The 26,002-nt window shown below is 39.4% G+C and overlaps 1 protein-coding gene across 1 annotated transcript; it reads right to left on the bottom strand.

Annotated features, from left to right (window-relative positions):
* Positions 1–1,222: 1,222 nt before the first annotated feature.
* Positions 1,223–24,974, bottom strand: ACTR6 (actin related protein 6). The gene is made up of 11 exons (XM_050750057.1): positions 24,795–24,974; positions 20,810–20,927; positions 20,115–20,183; positions 18,045–18,168; positions 15,616–15,751; positions 15,473–15,529; positions 13,483–13,581; positions 13,309–13,387; positions 7,082–7,253; positions 5,514–5,652; positions 1,223–1,872 (listed from the first exon to the last, which is right to left on the bottom strand). The coding sequence occupies exons 1-11, from the start codon at positions 24,956–24,958 to the stop codon at positions 1,743–1,745; spliced, it is 1,287 nt and encodes a 428-aa protein (XP_050606014.1). The 5' UTR covers positions 24,959–24,974; the 3' UTR covers positions 1,223–1,742.
* Positions 24,975–26,002: the final 1,028 nt, after the last annotated feature.

Genomic DNA, 26,002 nt, shown 5'->3' with positions numbered 1-26,002 from the left:
AAATGAGGACTTACCTTTTTACCTCCAGTGACATCACCTTGAACTTCTAGAACAGTTATATTGTTTGGTTGCAAGAATTTCTCTTGTACCACCAGCATCTTCTTGCTACACTCTCCACAGATTATACGCCAGTAACCATGTATAACATAAACATGGTCACTTTGCAACTCTGCAATGATAACCAGTCTAGGTCTAGGAAGGAATTCCAGGCCCTAAAGCAATATAATCTATGACTGTAACTGGACAGCTTTCACCCTGACCAGCATTCATCTTTTCACTTGTTTTCCTTTGGGAGACTACTTTCTTTCACTCTAGGCCATCAGAGTAGGATTGTCAATCAAAGCCCCTAGAGCCCTAGGATAGGAACATAATCCTAGTTAGGGTGAAAAGAGTGCTAGAAATTTGATTCCTGAGCACAATGACATAAGATAGAAAATATAGGAGCTATTTTGATGGCAGAGCTCTAGGACTGTCCCTGTTTCTGTAACTTAAGATTTCTAAAGTTACCCTGGTTTTTATCTTTCTTAAGGCTGTGGACCCAGCTTTTCTTAGACTTTATACACTATCCTTTGTCCTGCTGATAAATTTTGTTTTGCTGAAGATACAGCCCAAATGAGTTTCTACTGCTTGCAATCAGAAAAGCCTACCTGATCTATTCATTGATGTCACTGTCAGCTGTTACCTAAAATTGGAAAGCTGGAATCTTGACCACTTTAATGTTTATTGTGGATCATTGTTTTGGTTTAAAGGAGTTTTAAAAACAAAATGCTAACATTTGTATCAAGAGTTCTTGAACAGGCCAGGCGCAGTGGCTCACGCCTGTAACCCCATCATCTCAGGAGGCTGAGGCGGGCATATACTTGAGCTCAGGAGTTCAAGACCAGCCTGGCCAACATGGCGAAACCCTGTCTCTACTAAAAATACAAAAATTAGCCAGGTGTGGTGGTGGTGGCACACACCTGTAATCCCAGCTACTCGGGAGGCTGAGGTAGGAGAATCACTTGAACCTGAGAAGCGGAGGTTGCAGTGAGCCAAGATTACGCCACTGCACTCCGGCCTGGGTGAGAGAGCAAGGCTCTGTCTCAAAATAAATAAATAAATAAATAAATAAATAAATAAATAAGAGTTCTTGCACAACCCTGAGTTAACTTCAAATCTCTTTTCATACATCCTAAAAAAAATAGTACTTTTATGAGTGAAATAAGATATTCTGCCAACACAGTAGTGACCAAAAAAACTTTATTAGCTTAGTCTCCACCCTTTTAAATGTACTCTAGGTACAAAATAAACATTATACACATAAAGATCAGTCTTTCCAACTCTAGAATGTATAAATAAGAATGACAGTTTTTAAATAAAATACTTTAGTCACAGTCACACAAAACTACCTTCTAAGGAAAACTGTCCAGTGAAGCAGTTAAATTTGTGTTTTCACCTATGAAGAATTAAACTTAAAATGCTTCATTCTTTCTTCTTTTAATGAAAAATAACCTACCCTTGGAAACAGCATAAGCATTGTTATGGTAGTCTAGCTCCTAAATGAAAATGTGGACTGAGTTACAGTTTACTATAATAACCTACATAAAAAGTCTTTGAAAATTAGCAATCAATCAAAATATTTATAAATTCAAGCCTTTTTCTTAGGATGAAAGGTAACACAGTTCCTTAACCTCTTTTAAAAGGAACTTTGAAATTAAACCTTACGGTCACAACTAGTCAAGACTTTCATTCAAAAATGTTGCTTAAATATCAAATTTCTCTTCACAGACACTATGTCCATTTTCTTCATAATCTTCTCTTGTTACCACCATATCTTCAAAATCATCGTTCTCTGATATCAATTTTCCACCTTCCCAGGCATAAGTAATAGGGCTGAAAATAAAGGTATAAATGAACCCAGATGATTTTACAGTAAAACTGAAATGCCTGAAACATAAATTACTTATTAGGTTGGTGCAAAAGTAATTTGTGGGGTTTTTTTTTTGCCATTAAAATGTGGCAAGCTCTACCCAACCCAACAGAAAATCATTTAAGGTACAGAAATAAGCATACATTTCATATGAGTAAAGCAACCCAAAAAGGAAAGGAACCTTGTTCACTGCTACAAAATAGTAAATGTTCCTTTTTCCCTATGTCCTGAATTTATGGACCCTCTAATTCTAAGGAAAAAACAAGAATATAAGCAAAAGATCAAAAGATGCCTAAAAAGAAAAACTGTCATACTGAGTCTAAATTCTGAATGTGGCAAAGATATGTCATCTCAGTAATTCTCATAGCAACCCATAAAATAGCGACTTTCTTTCTTTTTGAGATGGAGCCTCACTCCATCTCAACCTCACTGCCCAGGTTGGAGTGCAGTGGTGTAATCTCAGCTCACTGCAACCTCCACCCCCTAGGTTCAAGCAATTCTCCTGATTTAGCCTCCCAAGTAGCTGGGACTACAGGCACATGCCACCACACATGGCTAATTTTTTTGTATTTTTAGTAGAGGTGGGGTTTTGCCATGTTGGCCAGGGTGGTCTCGAACTCCTGACCTCAGGTGATCCACACACCTCGGCCTCTCGAAGTGCTGGGATTATAGTCGTGAGCCCCCTTTATAGATTTGAAAAATGAGGCTCAGAGAAGTTAAGTCTGGAACTAGAATTTAGGCTGGAACTAGGATTTAACTGAGAACTGTTTTCACAGTCTGTGCTTTTGCTGCTACACTTTGTTGCTTCTAATAAACGAAACAGAAAACACAGTGTATGATAAACAATTATGTGGGAAGACACAGACAATAGGTAAAATTAGAGCAAGTAAAACATCTAGTTTGGTTTTGCTATCTACAACCAAGGTTATACTTTGTGTTATGACTCAATTCTATTTCTACTCTTCTTTTTCCCCAGTTTAGAGTTTCAAATCTGAAAAAGGTAAAGAAAAAAGTTAAATCAATGTTTTCTAGTCAAGTGTAGTGGCATATACCTGTAGTCCTAGCTACTTAGGAGGCTGAGGCAGAAGGACTGCTTGGACCCAGGAGTTCAAGGTTGCAGTGAGCTGTGATCACACAAGTAACAGAGGGAGACTTTGTCTCTATTAAATAAACAAAGGTCGGTTATGGTGGCTCACACCTGTAATCCCAGCACTTTGGTAGGTTGAGGTGGGAGGACTGCTTGAGCCTAGGAGTTCAAGACCAGCCTGAGCAACACAGCGAGATCCCATCTCTACCAAAAATTTTAAAAATTAGCCAGGCATGGTGGCGCATGCATGCAGTCCCAGCTACATGGAAGGCTGTGGTGAGAGGATCACCTGAGTCCAGAGGTCAAGGGTGCAGTGAGCTGTGATCACACCACTGCATTCCAGCCTGGTGACAGAGTGAGACTCTGTCTCAAAAAAAAAAAAAAAAAAAAGAAACCCCAAAGCCAGGCGCAGTAGCTCATACCTGTAATCCCAGCACTTTGAGAGGCCAAGACGGGCGGATCACATGGTCAGGAGTTTGAGACAAGCGTGGCCAACATAGTGAAACCCCATCTCTACCAAAAGTACAAAAATTAGCCAAGTATGATGGCGTGTACCTGTAGTCCCAGCTATTCGGGAGGCTGAGGCAGAAGAATCACTTGAACCCGGGAAGCGGAGGTTGTGGTGAGCTGAGATTGCACCACTGCACTCCAGCCTGGGCAACAGAGTGAGACTCCATCTCAAAAAATAAAAAAAAAAGTAAAAAAACCCCAAAACCCAACTTGGCTGGGCTTAGGCAGAAGATTACTGAGCCCAGGAGTTGGAGGCAAGCTTGTGTGAAACAGTGAGACTGTCTCTGCAGAAAAAAAAAAAAAGAAGGTTTTCTTTTCTTTCTTTTTTCCTTCTTTTTTTTCTTTTTGTTTTTTTTAGAGACACGGTCACACACTGTTGCCCAGGCTGCAGTGCACTGATGCAATCCTAACTCACTGTAACCTCCAACTCCTGGACTCAAGTGATCTCCCTACCTTGGCCACCCAAACTGGTACAATTACAGGTGTGAGCCACCAAACCTGGCCAATAAATGTTTTCTTTATTGTATTTATTATATTTGCATTAAGCTTTTATAAAAATGGATTTATATGTAAGTATACACATATATTTATACAAAAGCAGTGGATACACAATAAAAATTTATTTAATAAAATAATAAGACTTATTTCTGTGGATCCTTTGGCCTGTAACCTGTGCATACAAGATAAAAAGCCAATATGCTTTATACTCTTAAGAATATATGAACATTAGTGGTGAGAAAAATCATTCCAATATTTTTAAATTGTTTATTCATTTATCTCATAGCTATAAAAGAAAGGGATACCAATGAGGGCCTTCTATGAACTTCTATTGATTTTGGAAAATTCTACTTTAGCTTTAAAGCAAAACTCTAGAATTAAGAGTCAGGTATGTGGGGTCTTGTTTGCAACTCTGCCACTAACACTAGGGGTGAGTTTTTCAGACATATATTTTGGTAAGAAGTCCTCACTCAAGGTAAGAAAACTGGGTTTTAATCTGATCATTGCTATTAACTCACTATAAGGCATTTGCCAACTCATGAGCCCTTGTTTCTTTATTTACAAAATACGAATATTGAATAGGATGATATATAAGCCCTTAGAGCTGTAAAATTCTACCTTTGTTTTTTTTGTTTTTTTGCAGCGGGTCTAGGGGAGTTGTTAGTTTGTTTTTGAGACAGAGTCTCGCTCTGTCACCCAGGCTAGCATACAGTGGTGCAATCTTAGCTCACACCAACCTCCACCTCCTGGGCTCAAATGATCCTCCTTCCTCAGCCTCCTGACTAGCTTGGACTACAGGTGCACACCAGCACATCCGACTAATTTTTTATAGAGACGGGGCTTCACCATGTTGCCCAGGCTGTTCTCAAACTCCTGAGCTCAAGTGATCTGCCTGCCACAGCCTCCCAAAGTGCTGGGATTACAGGCGAGAGCCACTGCGCCTGGCCCTACCTTAGTTTATTTTAACCACTAAAGTGGAAGTGATGATATGTACTTTTTCTCATATAACAGGGTACAGGGTAGACATAAAACAGTTTTGAATTTTAAAAACCTCATTAGAAAAATCATTTAAAGGAGAATTTTTAAAATTCTAAAATAATTTATGAATTGATAAAACTTATCACAATGGTTCAATTATTCAATTTCTATTCCTGACAGAAACTGTCAAGAAATAATACATCTCAAATAAACCATATAGATAATAGCCTGATTGCTTTGCCTATAAAAATCTTTTAGGACCAAGGCTGATTTACTACATGGGAGTAATCACCCCATATACTTAATTGAGCACCCATTGTGTACGAAACATTATGGTTGGCACTTTACATACTTCCATTTAATTTAGTGAAATGTAAGATTTATCATTTCAATTTTTGAAAGAAGAGAAATTATTCAGCAGGTGAAATAAACCTGCCACCGTGGGACAGCCAGGCTTTAAACTCAAGTCAACAGACCACCTTTTCTATAGGCAGACTTCCATGTTTCATTTCTATATAAAACAACACTTACTTTTCAGGCAGCACAACAGAAACATCATAATCTGTTGGAGTAAGACATCGAACTTCTGAGTAAACCCGATCCCTAAATCCTGGGAAAAGGGAATTTCCTCCTGTCAAGACAATGTTCTTAAAAAAATGCGGCTGCATTTCTTTAAAAGAAAAAAGAGAAGGAAAGGAAAAAAGGCATTAGAAAATCTGTTTACTTTTCTGGAAAGATGTGGATGAGGGATCAGATAAGAAGCAATGAGGGATTAGAGTTACTGTTGGGAAATCAAATAAATTTTCAAGTGCATTCTAAGATTCGTAATGAGGTTACAGTTTATACAAATAAAGACATTAAAGAGTGAAATATGACCTCATAGATCTTTAAAAGAAAAACCTAAGGTGAGGGGGGTAAACTAATGGCTACTTACTGTACACTCATGTAAGCCATATAAAAATGAGTGACACTGTAGTTAAAAAAAAAAGTTGATAATTATAATTATTATTCTCTAAAATGGGGGGGAGGGGTCTTGCTGTAGGCTGAGACTGTGAGCTATCATAAGGATGAAAAGGTCTTTCATGACATTTGAACTTACAAGCCCAAATTTCCACATTATCTCACTGAGGCAAACATATATGCTGTGCAATACTTACCTTTGATAGTTAAAAACACTCATAATCTATGTTTAAAGAGGGGATCTAAGTATGAACACGCATTAAAGTTACATGATAGCAAATGTTAAGTATTAAAAGCCTTCAAAACACCACTGGAAAATCCATCAGGAATTAAGAGGTACAGACTGTCCCACCTAATGTTTCTGTTCAGTAAAACAAGGGCAGAGTTTCCTTATATTGACCTTGAGTCTCACTCTGCCATGACATTAAAGCAGTGTAGTACAAAATGTTGTACACATCGTGACTGCAACCTTATATAAAATGGGAAATATGAAAATAGCTGTGCAATAATTATGTACGGATAGCATTATTATTATTATTATTATTATTATTTTATGAGAAGAAAGTACATGGCCTGTGCTAGATTTTCTCCAATGCCTACTTCTTGTGAACCAGGGAGATATTAAAGTATCCTAAAACTCTAGAACATTATTTACTTAAGGCATGTTTCAGGAGAATCCAGAAATCACTATGAAACACCATATTCCAATCCCTTTAAAATTAATCCTGTATGTTACTCTAAATATAACAGAAAGAATAAGTCAGTCCACCAATAGCTGAAAACCATTAAATCGTTAAGTTATAAATTTTTATTCTGTACAGACCTGGGTTAAATGAAAAATTTTCTAAAATGGATATGGCAATTTAATACTCATGGAGAGATACATTTCTTCAAGTTTAAATGGACCATAATGATTTCTCCTCTATCAAATTTATAATTACAAGAAAAGATAAAAAGAAAAAACTTATACTTAAAGATGAATCAAGAATTATTTAAGTGCATTATGAGATCTAGAAATCTCTGCAAATAAAACAGACTCACCAATTTCCCTGAAATTATTTAGAAGAAACAGCGTTCATAGGGCTTATGATTGTTTTTAAACAATTATAATTCTTTAGTATTTTACTCTATTTATGTACCTTCAGGTAGATTCTGAATTGAATAGACAATAGCTTCTGGAATTCCCATTTCTTGAATGCCTATATCAGAAGGATTAAAGAGTATTTCTGGAACAGCAAATCTCTCATTGGCCAAACGAAGAATTTGTTCCCCAGATTTGTATTTTCCACTCAATACCATCTCTTCCCTTGGCTTAAAGAAAAAGAAGATTAAAAGTTTAAGTTACATTAATAATATGCAATACTAATATATTAACCATGTTCTTGGAAGTTTCAGGATTCTCAAAATTGAGAAAAATGTGGCTGCCTTTACTGTTGCCAAAATCATACAAAACACAACTAAATAATTACTGACGCCAATATGGCTGTTCCTTCAAAGATAATTTGGCAGCTTTATTCCACACACTTTAAAATACAAAGAGGGCCAGGTGCCCTGGCTCACGCCTGTAATCCCAGCACTTTAGGAGGTCAAGGCGGGTGGATCACTTGAGCCCAGGAGTTCAAGACAGCCTGGGAAACATAGCAAGACAACTGTCTCTTATGAAAAATAAAATAAAATAAAATACAAAGGAAAAAAAGAGAACAGACAAGAGAGAACTTGATAATCTATCTCTAATGGTACAATGATTCTAGTTCCTAGGGAACAAAGAACACACTCTAAATAAAAAAAAATTTACTATGTCTTGTGTTTCTACTGTCTGCTTTCACTCCCCTAATTTAGGTGTTTACTGGATATGTGCCTCTATTCTACTAGGATTTCCCCATTCCCTTCTGGAAACAGCCTACATCTCTACATTTCTTTACTATGTATTCAATCTCTATTCTAAATTAGTTTACAAATGATTTAAGCAAGTCCATGGTCCTTATCCTTGAAATTACCTTATAATTATAAGGCCTATGTATAACAAACAACTTTAAACAACCATGACTCATATTTTCTTGTTATTTATTTTCTGCTACCCCACCCATTCTGTGAGCTGTAGTGCTGAGGGGGCTAGAAAAAATAATCTCCTCTCACAATATTCTAAATCATTAAAAATAATGGTCCCTCTCAATTTTACAACCATCAGCTTTCCTAGATTCAGGTAAAGACACTCATTTCATTTGACTTATTAATGCAGTTGTCCTCCCATGAAAGGATAGGTCCCAGTCCTTTATGTAAGTATAAAAATACTTAAAATATATTAAAATACTAGCAATTTATTAAAAAGTAACATATATAAATAACATTATAGATTCCTTAATATGATCAGCCATCTACTCTCTATTCAGATTTCAGCTTCCTGAGAGGTTTTTTTCTGCTTCCCAAATAAAAAGATCCTTCACTATTCTCTATCACCCTGTATTATCCTTCATAGCTTATATTGTTCACCATCACATATCCACGAACTAGCGTAAAAAAGTACCTGGCACACAGTACTCAATAAATTTTTGAATAACAGTATGCAAGACAACAGCATATCATTCATTAAACATATTACATACATTATCCCACTGAACTCTCATATAACCCTGTAACACGGGCATATTTTCCTTTTAAAGTAATGATGCAATTGGGCTCTGCAAGAGCATATTACTTGTTCAAGGTCGTTCATATCATAACCTAAAGCACATATAAAATGTTGCTTCCACGATACTACCACTCATAACCTGGATATAAATGCTTAGATTTTGATCATTTGGGAATTCCATGCTCAAAACATTATTCTAGAATAAAAAAAAAATAATAATATTCACAAATACTCCAGGGAGAACAGAAAACTATAAATCACTTTTAACCCAAAATACAGTTCTATGTAACAAAGAGAAGAATATTATGCCTCACAGAAGTATTCTTCCTTCTCAAGCAGAATGGAAAATATTTTCTATGAATTTACAAATTCATTAAATTCCAGCCATTCACTGACTTGAGTTTAAGGGATATAAGTCATTTTGTCAACATTCAAAATAACCTGAGATAGTTGCAGACTTAGAGAATTTCAGTTGATAAAACATTAGAGGTTATCTAGTTCATAGACCTGATTGACAGAAGAGGATCATGGGACTTATTCTGGATAAAATGACTAACTAGGGGAGAGAGCCAGTCTAGATATCCTTGTTAAATGTTAGCACTAAAGCCATTAACCATTAACATGTAATCTGGAGGCTGGGCACACTGGTTCACACCTATAATCCCAGCACTTTGGAGGCCAAAGTGGGAGGATCACTTGAGCCCAGGAGTTGAGGCTAGCCTGGGCAACACAGATGAACATGGTAGCTCGTCTCTACAAGTAACTTTTTAAAAACTTAGGCGTGGTGGCAAACATCTGTGGTTCCAGCTACTTGGGAGGCTAAGGTGGGAGGATCACTTGAGCCTGAGAGGCCAAAGCTACAGTGAGCCGTGATTGCACTCCAGCCTGGGCTACAGAACAAGACCCCGTCTCAAAACAAACAAACAAAAAATGTAATCTGGCACTACAAGTAGTTTCTGTTTTATTACAGTATAATTACAAAAGAGTATAATTACAAAAAGACTTTTATTTTAGACATAGACAAATGAAATTTTTAAGTGTCACTGGGAGCTGCTACTTTAGGTCATGTGTCAATGTAGGTCATGGTTACTACACAGCCCTCATAAAGTTAGTTCCAGTACAATTAAAGAAATGACCAGTGTAAGTTATGCTGGCTCTGCAGAAAGTGCTAATCAACGTTGAGGACGATTTTCTCAATTTAGGTCAGTCAAATTCATTATACATTAGCAGGCTTCCTCTTTCTGATAAGAAATAAAACTGGAATTTCTATTGGTTGTTATCTGTAAGGATATTACAGGCCTATTTTTATTGCTATTGTTACTACTGTTAGTGCTAGAAAATCAAGTATGTAACTTCCCCCAACTACTTAAAAATATTCTTGAAACTATCAAAGTTCAAGTGTTAACAAAATCCTAGGAATAAAGGCTCTCAAATGTTTATTTTAATCAAGTATTAAAATCAAAACAATATACAAAATCCCAATATGTAAAATATAACTGTTTCTAAATCTTTAAAAAATTAAGATGATTTAACACAGAATCTGAATAAGGTATACATTTTAACAAAATTGACAAAGATTAAACCATTCTTTCTATAATAAACATTTGCTGTAACACTGTATCATCTGCCAAAAGCCCGGTTCCAACTGACTGTGTCTACTCATCTGATATTAAAATATACATTAGATATGAGAATCAGCAGCAGTGTATCCTGAGTCAATTAAGTGCAGTCTATAACCAGATTCTGTTCACAAGGTCAAAGGCCAATAAGAAACCTTATACGGCTTCTGCCTTTTCTAAACATGAGGAAACTAATGGTCAACTAGGAGAATAACCACACCTCTACTGGCTTATTGCATAAGGTACTCACTTGAGAAAACACGGCTTATGATTTGGCAAGGAAGAAGCCGGCAGAGTTTAGAAGAAAATGTCCAATAAACAAATAGGTTGTCATTTGCAGGGAAGGAGAGTTGTTCTAAAAAGAAAGATTTCCTAGTTGACTATCCAATCATCTGGAAGAGGTTTTAAGTTTTCAAACTTATGAAGTAAATAATTCTAGGAAGAGGAACTGAGAACATGGATACAGGTTTTGTTTTGAAGTACCCCAAGACATTCCAGTGACCAGTCAGGTTTAAGACTGGAAGTCACTGAGACTTTATTCAGATCCATCCCTGTAGAAATCAGGATTACTTTACCCCTGTTAACCCTACAGAGTACCATAAATTTTCGACAAGGTATAAGCTATAAAATATGACGATGATCAAATATTCCTAGTTAGAAAGAGGTTTGGTATTTAAATGTTTGGGGCAGTTTTCCTCGTCTTGTAAAGAAGAAAAAAAATCACACCTTCCGTATCCTACCTAGGACTTGGGCTTCCAGTTTCTCTCCACCTGATGCATGCCCAGGCAACCTTTTCCCATCATGTATCTTAATTCCCATTTCTGAAAGCCAGCCTAGGTCCTTTCAAAAGGATCTGTTTCATTCTTTGTTTCTTGTTTCTTCTGTTTTTAAAGAGAGGGTCTGGCTCTGTTGCCCAGTTCTGGAGTACAGTGAAATGATCATAGTTCACTGTAAAATCGAATTCATGGGCACAAGCAATCCTCCTACCTTGGCCTCCTGAGTAGCTAGAACTACAGGTGTGTGACACCATGCCCAGCTGATTTTAATTAATTAATTAATTTTTTTTTCCGTAGAGACAGGGTCTCACTTTGTTGCTGAGACTGGTCTCAAACTCCTGGCCTCAAACAATCCTCCCACTTCAGCCTCCCAAAATGCTGGGATTATAGGTAGGTGTGTGCCACCACAACCAGTCACAAGGATCTGTTTCTAAGAACATAAAAGGATGATTTCAGTTTTTATAGGGCCCCAAGTGGTCTCTGAACTCTGATTCATATTTCACCTCAATAATCTGGCCAAACAAAATTCATTTTTGTTTTCAGGCATACTAAGTATAAATAACTACATAAAACCCACGTATTCACCAACCAGCTTAATGTAACTTTACAGATAAGCTGACACTCACCTAATTTGGTGTTTTATCGTTCACACACATAGTGTTTTATACTTTTACTTCATATTTAAGTATACCTTAATAACATATTATTATTCTCACCAAAAAAAGAGAACATATATTATTCTGCATAGACTAAAAGTATACATAGCTTTCTAAATGTGCTTTCCTATGAAAATCAGATTTCTGAGATTTATTCATGCTGTTTATATAGGCTCTACTTGATTTCACTACTGCTTATTATTTTATTATATGAACATATTCAAAAATTATTCTCCTTCCATTAGTGGATATTTAGGCAGGACTCAATTTTTCACTATTTTAAAGTACACTGCAATGAATATTATAAATGTCTCCTTGTACAAATATGCTTATGTTTCTAACCAAAGATTTTTAACTTCCCAACAGTCCTCATCAAGTTGGTAACCAGAAACGCAAACTTCACATTTACCTAAACACAGAAGTCATTTTATCTGAGCTGATCAAAGATAAATAGAAATTATTTTGACATCCATGATAAACTGCTTCTCAACACTTTGAAACTCCATTGGATTTTGCCCTTTTCTAATCTAATCATACCAGACCAAACAGAAGTAAAATTTGGCCCTGGGTCAACCATGTCAATAATTTTCACAATAGGAAAATAACCAATTTCTAACTCAATTTAAACTAGTAAACAAAAATGGGTTAGCCGTAATATACATAATGATACTGTTTATCTCCAGATTTGCCCTATGTGCTATCTTTTGGCTGATAGTTCTTTTTCTAAATAAATTTACTAAGAAACTTATCAATCAAATTTCACTTTCGCCTGGTGAAATGGCCAGCAGGAAGGTAGTAATCAACAACTCTCTAAGGGCCAGGAGCTGTAGCTCATGCCTGTAATCCCAACACCTAGAAGCCAAGGCAGGAGGATCATTTGAGTCCAGGAGTTTGAGGTCAGCCTAGGCAACACTGTAGGACCCCGTCTCTACAAAAAATACAAATATGAGCCAGGCGTGGTGGCACATGCCTGCAGTCACAGCAACTCTGGAGGCTGAAACAGGAGGATCACTTGGGCCTGGGAGGTCAAGGTTATAGTGAGTGCTGTGATCGCACCATTGCACTCTAGCCTGGGTCACAGAGTGAGATGCTGTCTCAAAACAAAAAACAAAAAACAGACAGACAAAAGAAAAGCAACTCTCTAAGGCCCTGCCAATCCCAGCTGGATGTGAAATTATTATATTATTATTATTTTTTTTTTTGAGACAGAGTCTAGCTGTGTCACCTAGGCTGGAGCGCAGTGGTGTGATCTCAGCTCACTGCAACCTCCACCTCCTGGGTTCAAGTGATTCTCCTGCCTCAGCCTCCCAAGTAGCTGGAACTACAGGCACCCGCCACCACACCCAGCTAATTTTTTTTATATTTTTAGTAGAGACGGGGTTTCACTATGTTGGCCAGGCTGGTCTTGAACTCCTGACCTCGTGATCCACCTGACTCAGCCTCCCAAAGTGCTGGGATTACATGTGTGAGCCATTGCGCCTGGCCTAAATGAAATTCTTTTCAAATCTAACTGAGGTGATCACTTGAAATATCACTGATTTTTTTTTTTATTTTATTTTATAATAAGAGACAGGGGCTTGCTTTGTTGCCCAGGCCAGTGTCTTAACTCCCATCTTGGCCTCCCCAAGTGTTGGGATTATAGACATGAGCCATAGCAACCATCCATTGATGGTTTTTAAAAATTACCTTACAAAAGCCCTTTTTAATTGTACTGAAGTCAGGCAAGACATAGTCTATCATTACTGTATTTTCTTCTCCTTTCAACCTGGAAAACAAAATTGAGATTTATGAAATACCCTAATTATGTGTAACATCCCCCAACAATCTACTTTCCAATTCTTAGACTGTCATTATACATACTTTGCAATATCCATGTCTCTATAAAAATCCTGAGACACATAGCATACATCTTCTTTCACTTGATTAATCACATGTGTTTCATCCATAACATGTAGCTGCCTAACAGAAATAAAAGTTGTAAAATTTGACACAGAAACAAATATAATTTACAATTATCTGACATTTTTTCTGGAATTAAATTTTCAGGCAACTGATTTTTTGAAATTTGAAATTCTTGAATGTGTAAAATAATTTTAACTTTATGGAATACTGTCACTTCCATTAATTTCCATACTATTCCTCTGAGGGTAGATATTAGTCAGTTTATAGGTAAGGAAATGGAAAACAAAGATATTAAGTGGGGTTTATCTAACTAAAAAGCAAACATCCCCCCGCAAACCGTTCTGAATAGAATCTGGCTACAATGCCTTAACTCCATGCACTTTCTCTTCTGATTATATTAAGCATTGTTGAGTCAGCACACAGTACCAAGCAAATACAAGCTGTTTAATAATAAATATTTGACTGAGGGTGAAGCTTAAACATTGGCTTACTATAGAAATAAAGATGTTTAACAATAAACAAAAACTTTTCCACCTCCCAAAGTGCTGGGACTACAGATGTGAGCCACTGTACCTGGCCATAATTATTTTTAATGAAAAAATTGGAAAATGTATGGCATGACTGGGTGTGGCCATCCCAGTATTCATTCTCCCACCAGTATCTTTAAAATATATATGTGTATACTTTAAGTTGACATGTAATAATTGTACATATTTCTCAGGTACACAGTGATGGTTTGCTGGGAGCTGTGGCTACACCTGTAATCCCAGCACTTTGGAAGGCTGAGGCAGGAGGACAGCTTAAACCCACGAGTTTCAGACCAGCCTGGGCAACACAGTGAGAACCTGTTTACAAAAATTAGCCAGGTGTGGTAGCACATGCCTGTGGTCCCAGCTACTTGGGAGGCTGAGGCAGGATAATTTCTTGAGCCTAGGAGTTGAAGATGCAGTGAACCATGAACACACCACTGCACTCCAGCCTGGGTGACAAAGTAAGACCCTGTCTCAAAATAAAAAAGAAACTCACACAGTGCATCAGATCAGGATAACTAGAATATCCATCATCTTAAACACTTATCCATTTTTTTGTGTTGGTAACACTCAATATCCTCCTTCTAGTTATCTGAGACTGTAACATTCTTGCCAAGCTCAGGGGCGCGAAGTGCAGGTCAGTAATCCCAGCTACTAAGGGAGGCTGAGATGGGAGATCTCCTGAGCCCAGGAGTTTGAGACCAGCCTGGGCAACATTGTGAGAACTTGCCTCAAATAACAATAATAGTAATAATAAAATTATAAAAAGAAAACAAACAAAAAGCAACTAACATTCTTCAAATAATAAACATATAGCGATGGAAAGCCAATCAGTGCTTGCCAGGGGTCAGTGACACAGTGGGGGAGCAAATATAAAGGAGTAGGGCACTTAGGGGAGCAAAGGGATACTGATGGTATGATACCATCCAAAGTTAATGTAACAAGAAATTGAGATTTAAGAAATCTACTTACGTGTTAAACACAATAAAATTAAAAATAGCAGCATAAGTTAATGTACAACATTTACTATTTTTTTTCCTTTTTTTTTTGGAGAGAGAGGGTCTCACTCTGTCACCCAGGCTGGAGTGAAGTGGTGCAATTTTGGCTCACTGCAACCTCCACCTCCTGGTTCAAGTGATTCTCATGCCCCAGCCTCCCAAGTAGCTGGGATTACAGGTGTGCACCACCACACCTGGCTAATTTTTGTATTTTTAGTAGAGGTGGGGTTTTGCCATGTTGCCCAGGCTGGTCTTGAACCCCTGGCCTCAAGTGATGCACCCACCTCGGCCTCCCAATGTGCTGGGATTACAGGCATGAGTCACCATGCCTGGCATTAAAAGTTAAGAATAATCTTAAATTACTTTAAGAAGTTCCTCCCCAGAGCCCCATCCTCCCAAAGAATCAAAGCTAAGCATCACCTGTAAGATATGATCTCCTTTAGATGATTGGTTAAGAGTTTTCCTCCCACATTTATCCTGAAAGAGGAGAACTCAAATTTAATTATTGCACATATCATTCTGTTTAATCTTTAGAAACAACATGAAAATTAAATGCAACTCACCGAATAATTGCTTCTTTTTTCTTTTTACTTCTACAATAAGGAACTATATGTGTAAAGGAATATCCACTATCAACAATGATACAGCATAATTCGGAAGGATTATCTCGGAAATACCTATGTGCACTGAGAGCCCCAGCTATTTAAAAAAAAGATAAAGAAAAAAGTGAACAAAAATATAACACTACTTTAAAGCAATTAAAAAGGAAGAAAACGAAGACAAGCAGCAAGACAGAAATGTTCCCTTTAACTACAAGAAAAATGTTAATTTATAATACTATTCAGAACTGTCAAAAGATCTTTATAGTGTTTATACTTTAAAATACCACACTTACATGGTAAACATAATAAAAATCTGGTATCCATTTTTAAAGGTAAATATTCACTCCATAGTTTAAAATAATTACTACAACAGCAGCTCATTTTTACTGATCATTTATTACATGCCAGACTCTATTCTAAAATCTGTATAACGAGTGTGTGTGTTAATACTCAAAACAATTCCATTTTACAGATGAGGAACCTGAAGCTCAGAGAAGTTAAGTAATGTGCTCAAAGTCACACAGTTAGGAAGTACCAGAGCCAGGATTCAAACCTAGGCTGTGTGTCTGTACAGCAGGGTTCTCAACCTCAGAACTACTGACATTGGGGGTTGGATAACTCCTTGTTGTATAGGGCTTTCCTGTGTGTTGTAGGATCTTGGCCTCTACCCATGAGATGCCAGTAGCACCTTCCCAGTGATAACGATCATGGTTCAATGCAACCTCCACCTCCTGGGCTCAAGTGATCCTCTTGCCTCAGCCTCTCCAGTAGCTGGGACTATACACATGCACCACCAAGCCTGGTTAATTTTTTAATTTTTCTTTTGTAGAGATGGAGTCTCATTATGTTGACCAGGCTGATTTCAAACTCCTAGCCTAAAGTGGTCCTGCTACCTTGGCCTCCCAAAGTTCTGGGATTATAGGCATGAGCCACTGCACCTGGTTGAGATTGTGCCCTTAACCACTGCACATACTGCTGCTTATATGGACTTAAATTCTGAAAATTAAATATTTAAATACTTTCATTGTACCCAACCATGTCACATAATCTAAGCCTGTAATAAACTTGCTTCTAGATGATATTTACAGATTGTTCTCCCTCACACTGGCAGCCTGAGCTACTAACATAATTTCAAACAATAAGAATTGGGCCTGGAGCCATGGCTTACGCCTATAATCCCAGCACTCTGGGAGGCTGAGGCAGGAAGATCTCTTGAGTCCAGGAGTTCAAGACCAGCCTGGGCAAGAAAATGAGAACCTGTCTCTACAAAAAATAAATAAATCAGCCAGATGTGGCAGCACACACCAGTGGTGCCAGCTACTTGGGAAGCTAAGGCGGGAGGATACCTTGAGCCCAGGAGGTGGAGGCTGCAGTGAGCCATGTTCGTGCCAACACACTCTAGCCTGGGCAACAGAGCCAGACCCTGACTTAACAAAAACAAACAATAATAATTGCAAACACATAAATGACAGAAAAGATAACTACCTCAGAATCTTTCAGAAATGAGAAATATGTGGCTAATAACTTCTTCAGAAAGAAATATTAGTAAAAAGATAATGAGAGATGTCTGACTATATAATCTCTGAGGGTTCGTTTAGTTTTAAAATTCCAAGACTTGCCAGGTGCAATGCCTCATGCCTGTAATCCCAGCACTTTGGGAGGGCAAGGCAGGTGGATCACTTGAGATCAGGAGTTCAAGACCAGCCTGACCAACATGGTGAAACTCCATCTCTACTAAAAATACAAAATTAGCCAGGCATGGTGGTGCACGCCTGTAATCCCAGCTACTTGGGAGGCTGAGGCAGGAGAATTGCTTGAACCCAGGAGGCGGAGGGTGCAGTGAGCAGAGATCGCTCCATTGCACACCAGCCTGGGCAACAAGACCAAAACCCGGTCTCAAAAAAAAAAAAAAAAAAAAAGTCCAAATCTAAAAAATGCCACATAGTATTCTGGAACTTTAAGAGTTTATTTACTCGGTTCATATCCGTATTCACATTTCACATAACTCAATTTCTTTTTTTTTTTGAGACAGGAGCTCACTCTGTCACCCAGGCTGGCACGATCACAGCTCACTGTGGCTTCAACCTCCCGGGCTCAAATGATCCTCCTGTCTCAGCTTCCTAAGTAGCTGGGACTACAGGTGTGTGTCACTACGCCCAACTAACTTTTCTATTTTTTTGTAGAGACAGGGTTTCACCATGTTGCCCAGGCTGATCTCAAACTCCTAAACTCAAGTGATCTACCCACCTCAGCCTCCCCAAATGATGGGATTACAGGTGTTAGCCACTGCGCCAGCCAAGAATGCCACTTAATATTTTGGGACTTTATAAATATTACCCTATTCATATCCATAGTCATGTAACTCAATTCCAGTGAAAACTTGAACTCACCATTTACTCTTAATACTGCTTGGAACTGGTATTCTTCAAATAGAATTTCATTCATTGATTCTTGAATTGAAGTGAAGTTAAAGTACGGTTCAGTGATAATAATATTAGTATCTAAAAAATCAACCTATAGGAGAAAATATTCCAAAATGTTTTATAATTTGTAGTGATAATTAACACTTGTTTTACATATACAAATTTATTTAATCCTCACAATAATCATGATAAGTCTTATTACTATCCTCATTTAATAGATGAGCAAACTGAGGCACAGAAAAGTTAAATAAGTGACCAAGGTTCATAGAGCTATTTAATGACATAGGTAAGATTTGAATCCAGGGAGTCTACTTACAGAATCCATGTACTTAACTATTACGCAGTTTTACTTCTCTTGGAGGTAGCACTAATAAAATGTTACCAGCCTGGCATAGTGGCTCATACCTGTAATCCCAGAACTTTGGGAGGCTGATGTGGGAGGATTGCTTGAGGCTAGGAATTTATGAGACCAGCCTGGGCAACATAGCAAGACCCCATCTCTACTAAAAAATAATAATAATAATAAACAAAAATTAGCGAGGCAATAAAAATTAGTGCATGCCTGTAGACCCGGCTACTTAGAAGGATGAGGTAGGAGAATTGCTTCAGCCTGGGAAATTGAGGCTGCAGTGAGCCATGATTGTGCAACAGAGCAAGACTCTGCCTCTAAAAAATGAAAGAAAATAAAATGTTACTATAAAATTGTTTAAAGACAATTATGGAAACATTAATGAATGATATAACAAATATTGGGGCTGTTGTTATGTTTCTAAATAAAACGAAAACAAGGTCAGGCAAGATGGCTCAGCTTATAATCCCAGCACTTTGGGAGGCCGAGGCAGGCAGATCACCTGAGGTAAGGAGTTCCAAACCAGTCTGGCCAACATGGTGAAACCCCATCTCTACTAAAAATACAAAAAAAAAAAAAAAAAAAAAAGAGCCGGGTGTGGCGGCGTGTGCCTGTAGTCCCAGCCACTCACTCAGGTGGCCAAGGCAGGAGAATCACTTGAAGCCAGGAGGCGGAGGTTGTAGTGAGCCGAGATTGTGCCACTGCACTCCAGTCTGGGTGACAGAGCAAGACTCTACCTCAAAAAAAAAAAAAAAAAAAAAAAAAAAGACAGGACAGGACAAGACAAAAACAAAACAAGAGAAAATTGGGCTGGGTGCGGTGGTTCACGCCTGGGCAGATTGGTTAAGCCCAGGAGTTTGAGATCAGCCTGGGCATCTCTATTAAAAAGAAAAGAAAATCATATTAAAAAAAATACTTGCAGATGTTTTATTTATGTATTTATTTATTGATTGATACATAGTCTCACCCAGGCTGGAGTGCAGTAGCGCAATCTCAGCTCACTGCAACCTCCACCTTCTGGGTTCAAGCAATTCTCCTGCCTCAGCCTCCCGAGTAGCTGGGACTACAGGTGTGTGCCACCATGCCTGGCTAATTTTTGTATTTTTAGTAGAGACGGGGTTTCACCATGTTGGCCAGGCTCGTCTCAAACTCCCAACCTCAAGTGATCCACTCGCCTCACCCTCCCGAAGTACTGGGATTACAGGCGTGAGCCACCATGCTTGGCCTGTGGATGTTTGAAATAAAAAAATAAAAAAAAAAAAGCTTAAGATATTCAAGTTTATGTAATTCTCTCACACACATTCTTCAGAAGTATTAAAACTTGAACATTTTCTCTGTATACCTATAATCACATTACAGACATTAAAAACAACAAAATCTTCCTATAATATTCACGTATTTAGATACGTAAGCAAAGACGTCTTATTGTGAAAATTAAGATGATACAGTGAATTGATCTAGTAATAGAAACCTGAAGTAAAATTTTGAGTTTCATACAGACTATCTTTACTCAACCTCTACTTCAACATGGAAATTTTATTCACTTGCATTTATTATTTATTTTAAAAGTGACTTAAATATGTACTGAGAATATATTCATAAGTTTATAAATCTTAAAATGTAAGTTATAATTTTTCATTACAATTAAACATGGAAATAGAATTTGAATACATACTCTAATTTGTTACCTGATACATTTCTTTTCCAAAAAGGTAATCCCAAACTTGTCTTTGAACATCCCAATTCACCAAGTAGCCCTAAAAAATATTTTTATAAATTTAAGTATCAAGACTATTTGAATAATTTTTTAAAATCAGATTATAAATATTTGAATAATATTTAAAAATCAGATTCTAAATCACTGATTTCTATCTATGGTTATCATTTCCAGTGTAATGCTGTTTGAATTTCTTTTTTTTAATTAAAAAAAAATTTTTTTTTATTATACTTTAAGTTTTGGGATACATGTGCAGAACGTGCAGGTGTTTGCTACATGGGTATACTGCTGTATGAATTTCAAACCAATTATGTTAGTATGTTTTTCTCCTTTAAAAAGTTAAAAAAAAAAACTCACAAATAAGCAATAACTAAAATGTCAGAGGTTCAAAAGACACACCAATATATATATACAGTCGCCTCCCTATACTTATTTTCTTACATTAATGTGTGCATACCACTTAAGAGTTAATTAAGTAAAAATCAATACTCACAATAAGTAACTAAATCATGGTCATTTATTTTTACCCAAACAATTAAATTTTAACTTGGGTTTAATTAGGTTGTAGTTAAAATTTAAGTTACACACAGCCTTCTACATACAATTAAAATTATCTTTAAATTTAGGTCTACAATGCTAGAAATGAAACATAATTAATTGGATTACCTTTTGAAAAGGAAGGATGTAAAACAGTCCAGAAGGGTCTTTTATTTCATCTATCTGGTTGGCAGTAAAAGTTTTAAGACGTGCTGTTTTTGACCGGAACTGACAATTAGGAATAACCCTAGAAACAAGGAAACAAATAATTATCCCCTAAATATTTAGCTCCTAAAACATTTTTACTTAACCACTACTCTTGATGCCAAAAGACTAGTGTATCCTAAGATTGGTATATCCAGTGTTTCTCATTCTGTCTTAAAATAATACAAAAGGCTGGGAGTGGGGGCTCATGCCTATAATCCCAGCACTTTGGGAGCAAGATGATCACTTGAGACCAGGAGTTAAGACCAGCCTAGACAACACAGCCAGAACCTGTCTCTACAAAAAATAAAACATAAGGCCGGGCGTGGTGGCTCATGTCTGTAATCCCAGCACTTTGGGAGGCAAAGGTGGGCAGATCACTTGAGGTCAGGAGTTTGGGACCAGCCTGGCCAAGAGGGTGAAACCCTGTCTCTACAAAAAAAAAATACAGAAATTAGCCAGGCATGGTGGCACATGCCTGTAGTACCAGCCACTAGGAAGGCTGAGGCATGAGAATCGCTTGAACTTGGGAGGCGGAGGTTGCAGTGGTCCGAGATCGCACCCCTGCACTCCAGCTTTGGCGATGGGGCAAGACTCAGTCTCAAAAATAATAATAAAATAAAATAAAAAAGAAAAATACAAATCAGGCAGGCATAGTGATGAGCATCTATATTCCTATCTTCTAGAGGAAAGCTAAGGCAGGAGGACTGCTTGAACGCAGGAGTTTGCAGCTGAAATGAACTGTGATCCCACTACTGCATTCCAGCCTGGGTGGACAGAGCAAGGCCCTGTCTCTATTTCACAATAATAACAACATTAAAATGCCCCCCTCCCCCATTTTTTTTTTTTAAGTTCAGTATGTAACAAGTTCTATACGGATCCTTTCTCTAATAATCCTCAAGAAAAAACCCTTACAGGTCAGTATTGCTTCTGCCACTGCAGAGATGAGAGCCAGTATTTTGGTAAAGGTCTTAGTCTTTCTGGCTTTAACACAGAAAGTCTTAATACTGTTTGGATTAAAGATTCACAAGTTAGGCCAGGCGTGGTGGCTCATGCCTGTAATCCCAGCTACTCGGAAGGCCGAGGTAGGAGAATGGCGTGAACCCGGGCGGCAGAGCTTGCAGTGAGCCAAGATCACACCACTGCACTCCAGCCTGGGCAACTGAGACTCTGTCTCCAAAAAAAAAAAAAAAAAAAAAAAAAGAAAGAGATTCACAAGTTAAAAATTATGGCCATAAAAATTAAGGTTCTAGCTGGGCACGGTGGCTCACGAATGTGATCCCAGCACTTTGGAAGGCTGAGGCGGGCAGATCATGAGATCAGGAGTTCAAGACCAGCCTGGCCAACATGGTGAAACCCCATCTCTACTAAAAAATACAAAAATTAGCTGGGCATAGTGGTGCGTGCCTGTAATCCCAGTTACTGGGGAGGCTGAGGCAGGAGAACTGCTTGAACCCAGGAGGCGGAGATTGCAGTGAGCAGAGATCACGCCACTGCACTCCAGCCTGGGCAACAGAGCAAGACTGTCTCAAAAGAAAAAAAAAAGAAAAAGAAAAAATTAAGTTTCCATGAAGCCAAAGACCTTCAATCAGCAAGATGCTATAGGGCAGGGGTCCCCAGCTGCAGGGCTTGTGGTCCGTTACCTGTCTGTGGTCTGTTGGGAATCAAGCCTCATAGCAAGAGGTGAGCACCAGGGTGGGGAAAGCGGGTGGGGCCATGAGCATTAACATCTAAATTGCATCTCCTGTCAGATCATCCATAGCGTTAGATTCTTACAGGAGGACGAACCCTATTTTGAACTGTGCATGCAAGGGATCTAGTTTGCACACTTTTCTTTGTGGGAATCTAATACCTGAGAACAGTTTCATTTCAAAACCGTCACCCAAACCCATACCCCCAACCACATGTTAAAATTGTCTTCCATGAAACCAGTCCCTGGTGCAAAAAAGATTGGAGACTGCTGCTGCTACGGGGTACAGAAGTAGCAACTACTTTTTTTTTTTTTTTTTTTTTTTGAGACGTAGTCTCTCTCTGTCGCCCCAGGCTGGAGTGCAGTGGCCCAATCTCAGCTCACTGCAAGCTCCGCCTTCCGGGCTCAGGCCATTCTCCTGCCTCGGCCTCCCAAGTAACTGGGACTACAGGCGCCTGCCACCACACCTGGCTAATTTTTGTATTTTTAGTAGAGACAGGGTTTCATCGTGTTAGCCAGGATGGTCTCGATCTCCTGACCTCGTGATCCACCCCCCTCGGACTCTTGCTGTTTGCCATGAGCTTACAATCTGGTTTGGAAGCCAAACTAGAGCCATTATCAATTATACACATACAACACGACACTGGGATAATACTGTAAAAAATGTTTTATACCTGCTTATTTCACTTATAATACTGTCAACATTTTCTCTACATGTTTAAATATTCTTTGAAGACACAATTTTAAGAAGCTGAATTTGTTAACAATCTCATGGTTGTATTTTGATGTATTTAGCCAATATGCTATTCCTGATTATTTAGCTTGCTTCCCATTTTTTGGCTGCCTGTATACGATGTCTATGAATAATACAAAGCACTTCTAATTAATTCTCTAAGTAATAATAGAATTACTGTGTCGTGGCCAGGCGTGGTGGCTCACGCCTGTAATCCCAGCACTTTAGGAGGCCGACACAGGCAGATCACGAGGTCAGGAATTCAGACCAGCCTGGTCAATATGGTGAAACCCCCATCTCTACTAAAAATACAAAACTTAGCTGGGCACGGTGGCGCGCGCCTGTAGTCCCAGCTACTTGGGAGGCTGAGGCATGAGAATGGCTTGAACCCGGGCGGCAGATGTTGCAGCAAGCCGAGATGGTGCCACTGCACTCCAGCCTGGACGACAGAGCAAGACTCCCTCTCCAAAAAAAAAAAAAAAAAGAATTGCTGTGACAGCTAGGTGTGGTGGCTCACACCCGTAATATCAGCACTTTGGGAGGCCAACGCAGGTAGATTGCTTGAGGCCAGGGACTGAAGACCAGCCTGGCCAACACCGTGAAACCCCGTCTCTACTAAAAATACAAAAAATTTGCCGGGCGTGGTGGCGCACGCCTATAATCCCAGCTACTCCGGAGGCTGAGGCGGGAAGATCACTTGAATTCAGGCTGCAGTGAGCTGAGATCGCACCACTGCACTCCAGCCTCGGCGACAATGATAACGATACACATTGCCAAAACGTTTTCCAGAACGGCTGTAACAATTTACATTCCTACTCAGTTTGATTTCCCTCTTTTTCAAAATAAATGAAAAAGAAGGAAAGGAGGAAGGAAGATAAGAATTTTTTTTAATGCTCTGTTAATTTGATAAAGGGAAGGCGTGACTTTAAGTTTACTTATTTATTCAAACATATATTTTATGACTATACATGTTATGAATGCCATTGTATTAATAGTACTTCTGTTTAACTGACCTTACCAACTAGGTCGGCCAGTAGGCCAGTCTTCAAAGCCTCTAGATCCTAAAACCGTGATTTTTAGACTTTTAGGGGGTCATAGAACCCTTTGAGAATCTAATGAAACCTATAATCTTGTACCCAGGAAAATCCACATACACCCAAACACGCTGCCCAGTTTCCAAAGGCTGATGAACTTTACGGACCCTTCTGTTAGGAACGCATCTCTAAAAGTCTATTTTCCTTGGCTATTTCCTCTTAAGAAATAAAACAGACATCCCACTTCCGGGGCCTCGCAGCCCAAAACTAAAACCAAAATCAATTTCAATTCAAAGCATCACAACCACCCACCCAGCTCCAACCAGGGAATCCCTCTGGCTAAGTCAGGGCCGCGCGGGGGCGTCTGCAGTTCATTGATGTCCGGAGATGAAACGTAGCACATGAAACCACTAGGCATATATATCTTGTCCCTCGGAGAAAGAAAGCACTTACGACACATTTTCATGGCTGTAACCGATTTTGGCGTTGTAAGCTCCGTTATCCAGCACCAAGGTCGTCATTTCACCACCAACCACACCGCAGCCGCCGTTGTTTTCCCTTTCCGACCCCTCTGCTCGAGCCTTTTCCGGTACTCTATGGTTTGTTGGGCGGAGCATTAGGACGCGCCTCTGGTCACCCTAGCAACGGTGAACGCCGGAAGTCGGAGATGCTAAGTCCCACAAACTGTTAGGGAGTGTCCGCTGTGCTTCCAAACTTAACCTGTTTATGTGGTGGCGAGATTTGACTGCTAAGTGCTTTCTCGCTCATTTCGTATTTGTTTTTAACTGCGCAGATTGATTTGCGCAACTTTTTTCTAATCCTGTAGAGAACCGGCTGCGTGCTGTGTGTGTGTGCTTGTGTGTGTATATGTGTGTGTCTTCCGATAGCATTCTTCAGGCGGTGACATTCTTTGAAGAAAAAAGTGCAAAACCATACGCAGCAAGAAGGTCTATCGACTGCCTTGCTCTTGGACTCACATTCATACCGTCCTCTTCCCCATTCCACTTGCTCTTCAGGACGCAGCTGAGTCTTTCTCATCCAAAAATGGCTTTTGGACCGGACGCGGTGGCTCACGCCTGTAATCCCAGCACTTTAGGAGACCGAGGCAAGCAGATCACTTGAGGTCAGGAGCTCAAGACCAGCCTGACCAACACGGCGAAACCCCGTCTCTATTAAAAATACAAAAAGTAGCCGGGAGAGGTGGCAGGTGCCTGTAATCCAAGTACTCGGGAGGCTGAGGCAGGAGAATTGCTTGAACCCGGGAGGCGGAGGTTGCAGTGAGCCGAGATGGCTCCACTACATTCCAACCTGGGCGACAGAGCGAGACTCCTGCAGTGCGGGGACTTGGCAGGTGCGGGAGGCAGGACCTGGCCTCCGGGGCGCCGCGGGGGCAACGGCCAGCGGGCGGGGGCAACGGCCAGCGGGCGAGGACAACTGCCAGCGGGCTTGGAGGGGCCGGGAGGCGACTACAAGTCCCAGGCCACTTTGAGCGCCTGCAGGAGGAGCGGGGCGGCGGGGAGGGGGCGCCTCGGGGGCAGGGAGCGCAGCAGTGGCAGCGCGAAGGCGCGGGGGCCCGGGCACCTATGGTTGGCGCGCAGGCAGCGATACCGGGGCCGGAGCCCGGCCAGAGGAGGTCAGCGACCGCAAGGGGGAGGCCGAAG

This window comes from Macaca thibetana, chromosome 11 (genome assembly GCF_024542745.1).
Source record: "Macaca thibetana thibetana isolate TM-01 chromosome 11, ASM2454274v1, whole genome shotgun sequence".
Classification (NCBI taxonomy): Eukaryota; Metazoa; Chordata; class Mammalia; order Primates; family Cercopithecidae; genus Macaca; species Macaca thibetana.
The sequence above is the reverse complement of the archived record's forward strand: the minus strand, read 5'-3'. Positions and strand labels throughout refer to the sequence as shown.

Bases quoted from the DNA above. Each gene is read 5' to 3' on its own strand.
- ACTR6 (XM_050750057.1), bottom strand. From the start codon at position 24,958: ATGCTCCGCCCAACAAACCATAGAGTACCGGAAAAGGCTCGAGCAGAG. The intron at 15,530-15,615 runs GTGAGTTGCATT...CTCCTCTTTCAG, and splicing joins AAAAAAGAAGCAATTATTCG to GATAAATGTGGGAGGAAAAC. The intron at 5,653-7,081 runs GTACATAAATAG...TTTCTTTTAAAG, and splicing joins AATTCAGAATCTACCTGAAG to AAATGCAGCCGCATTTTTTT.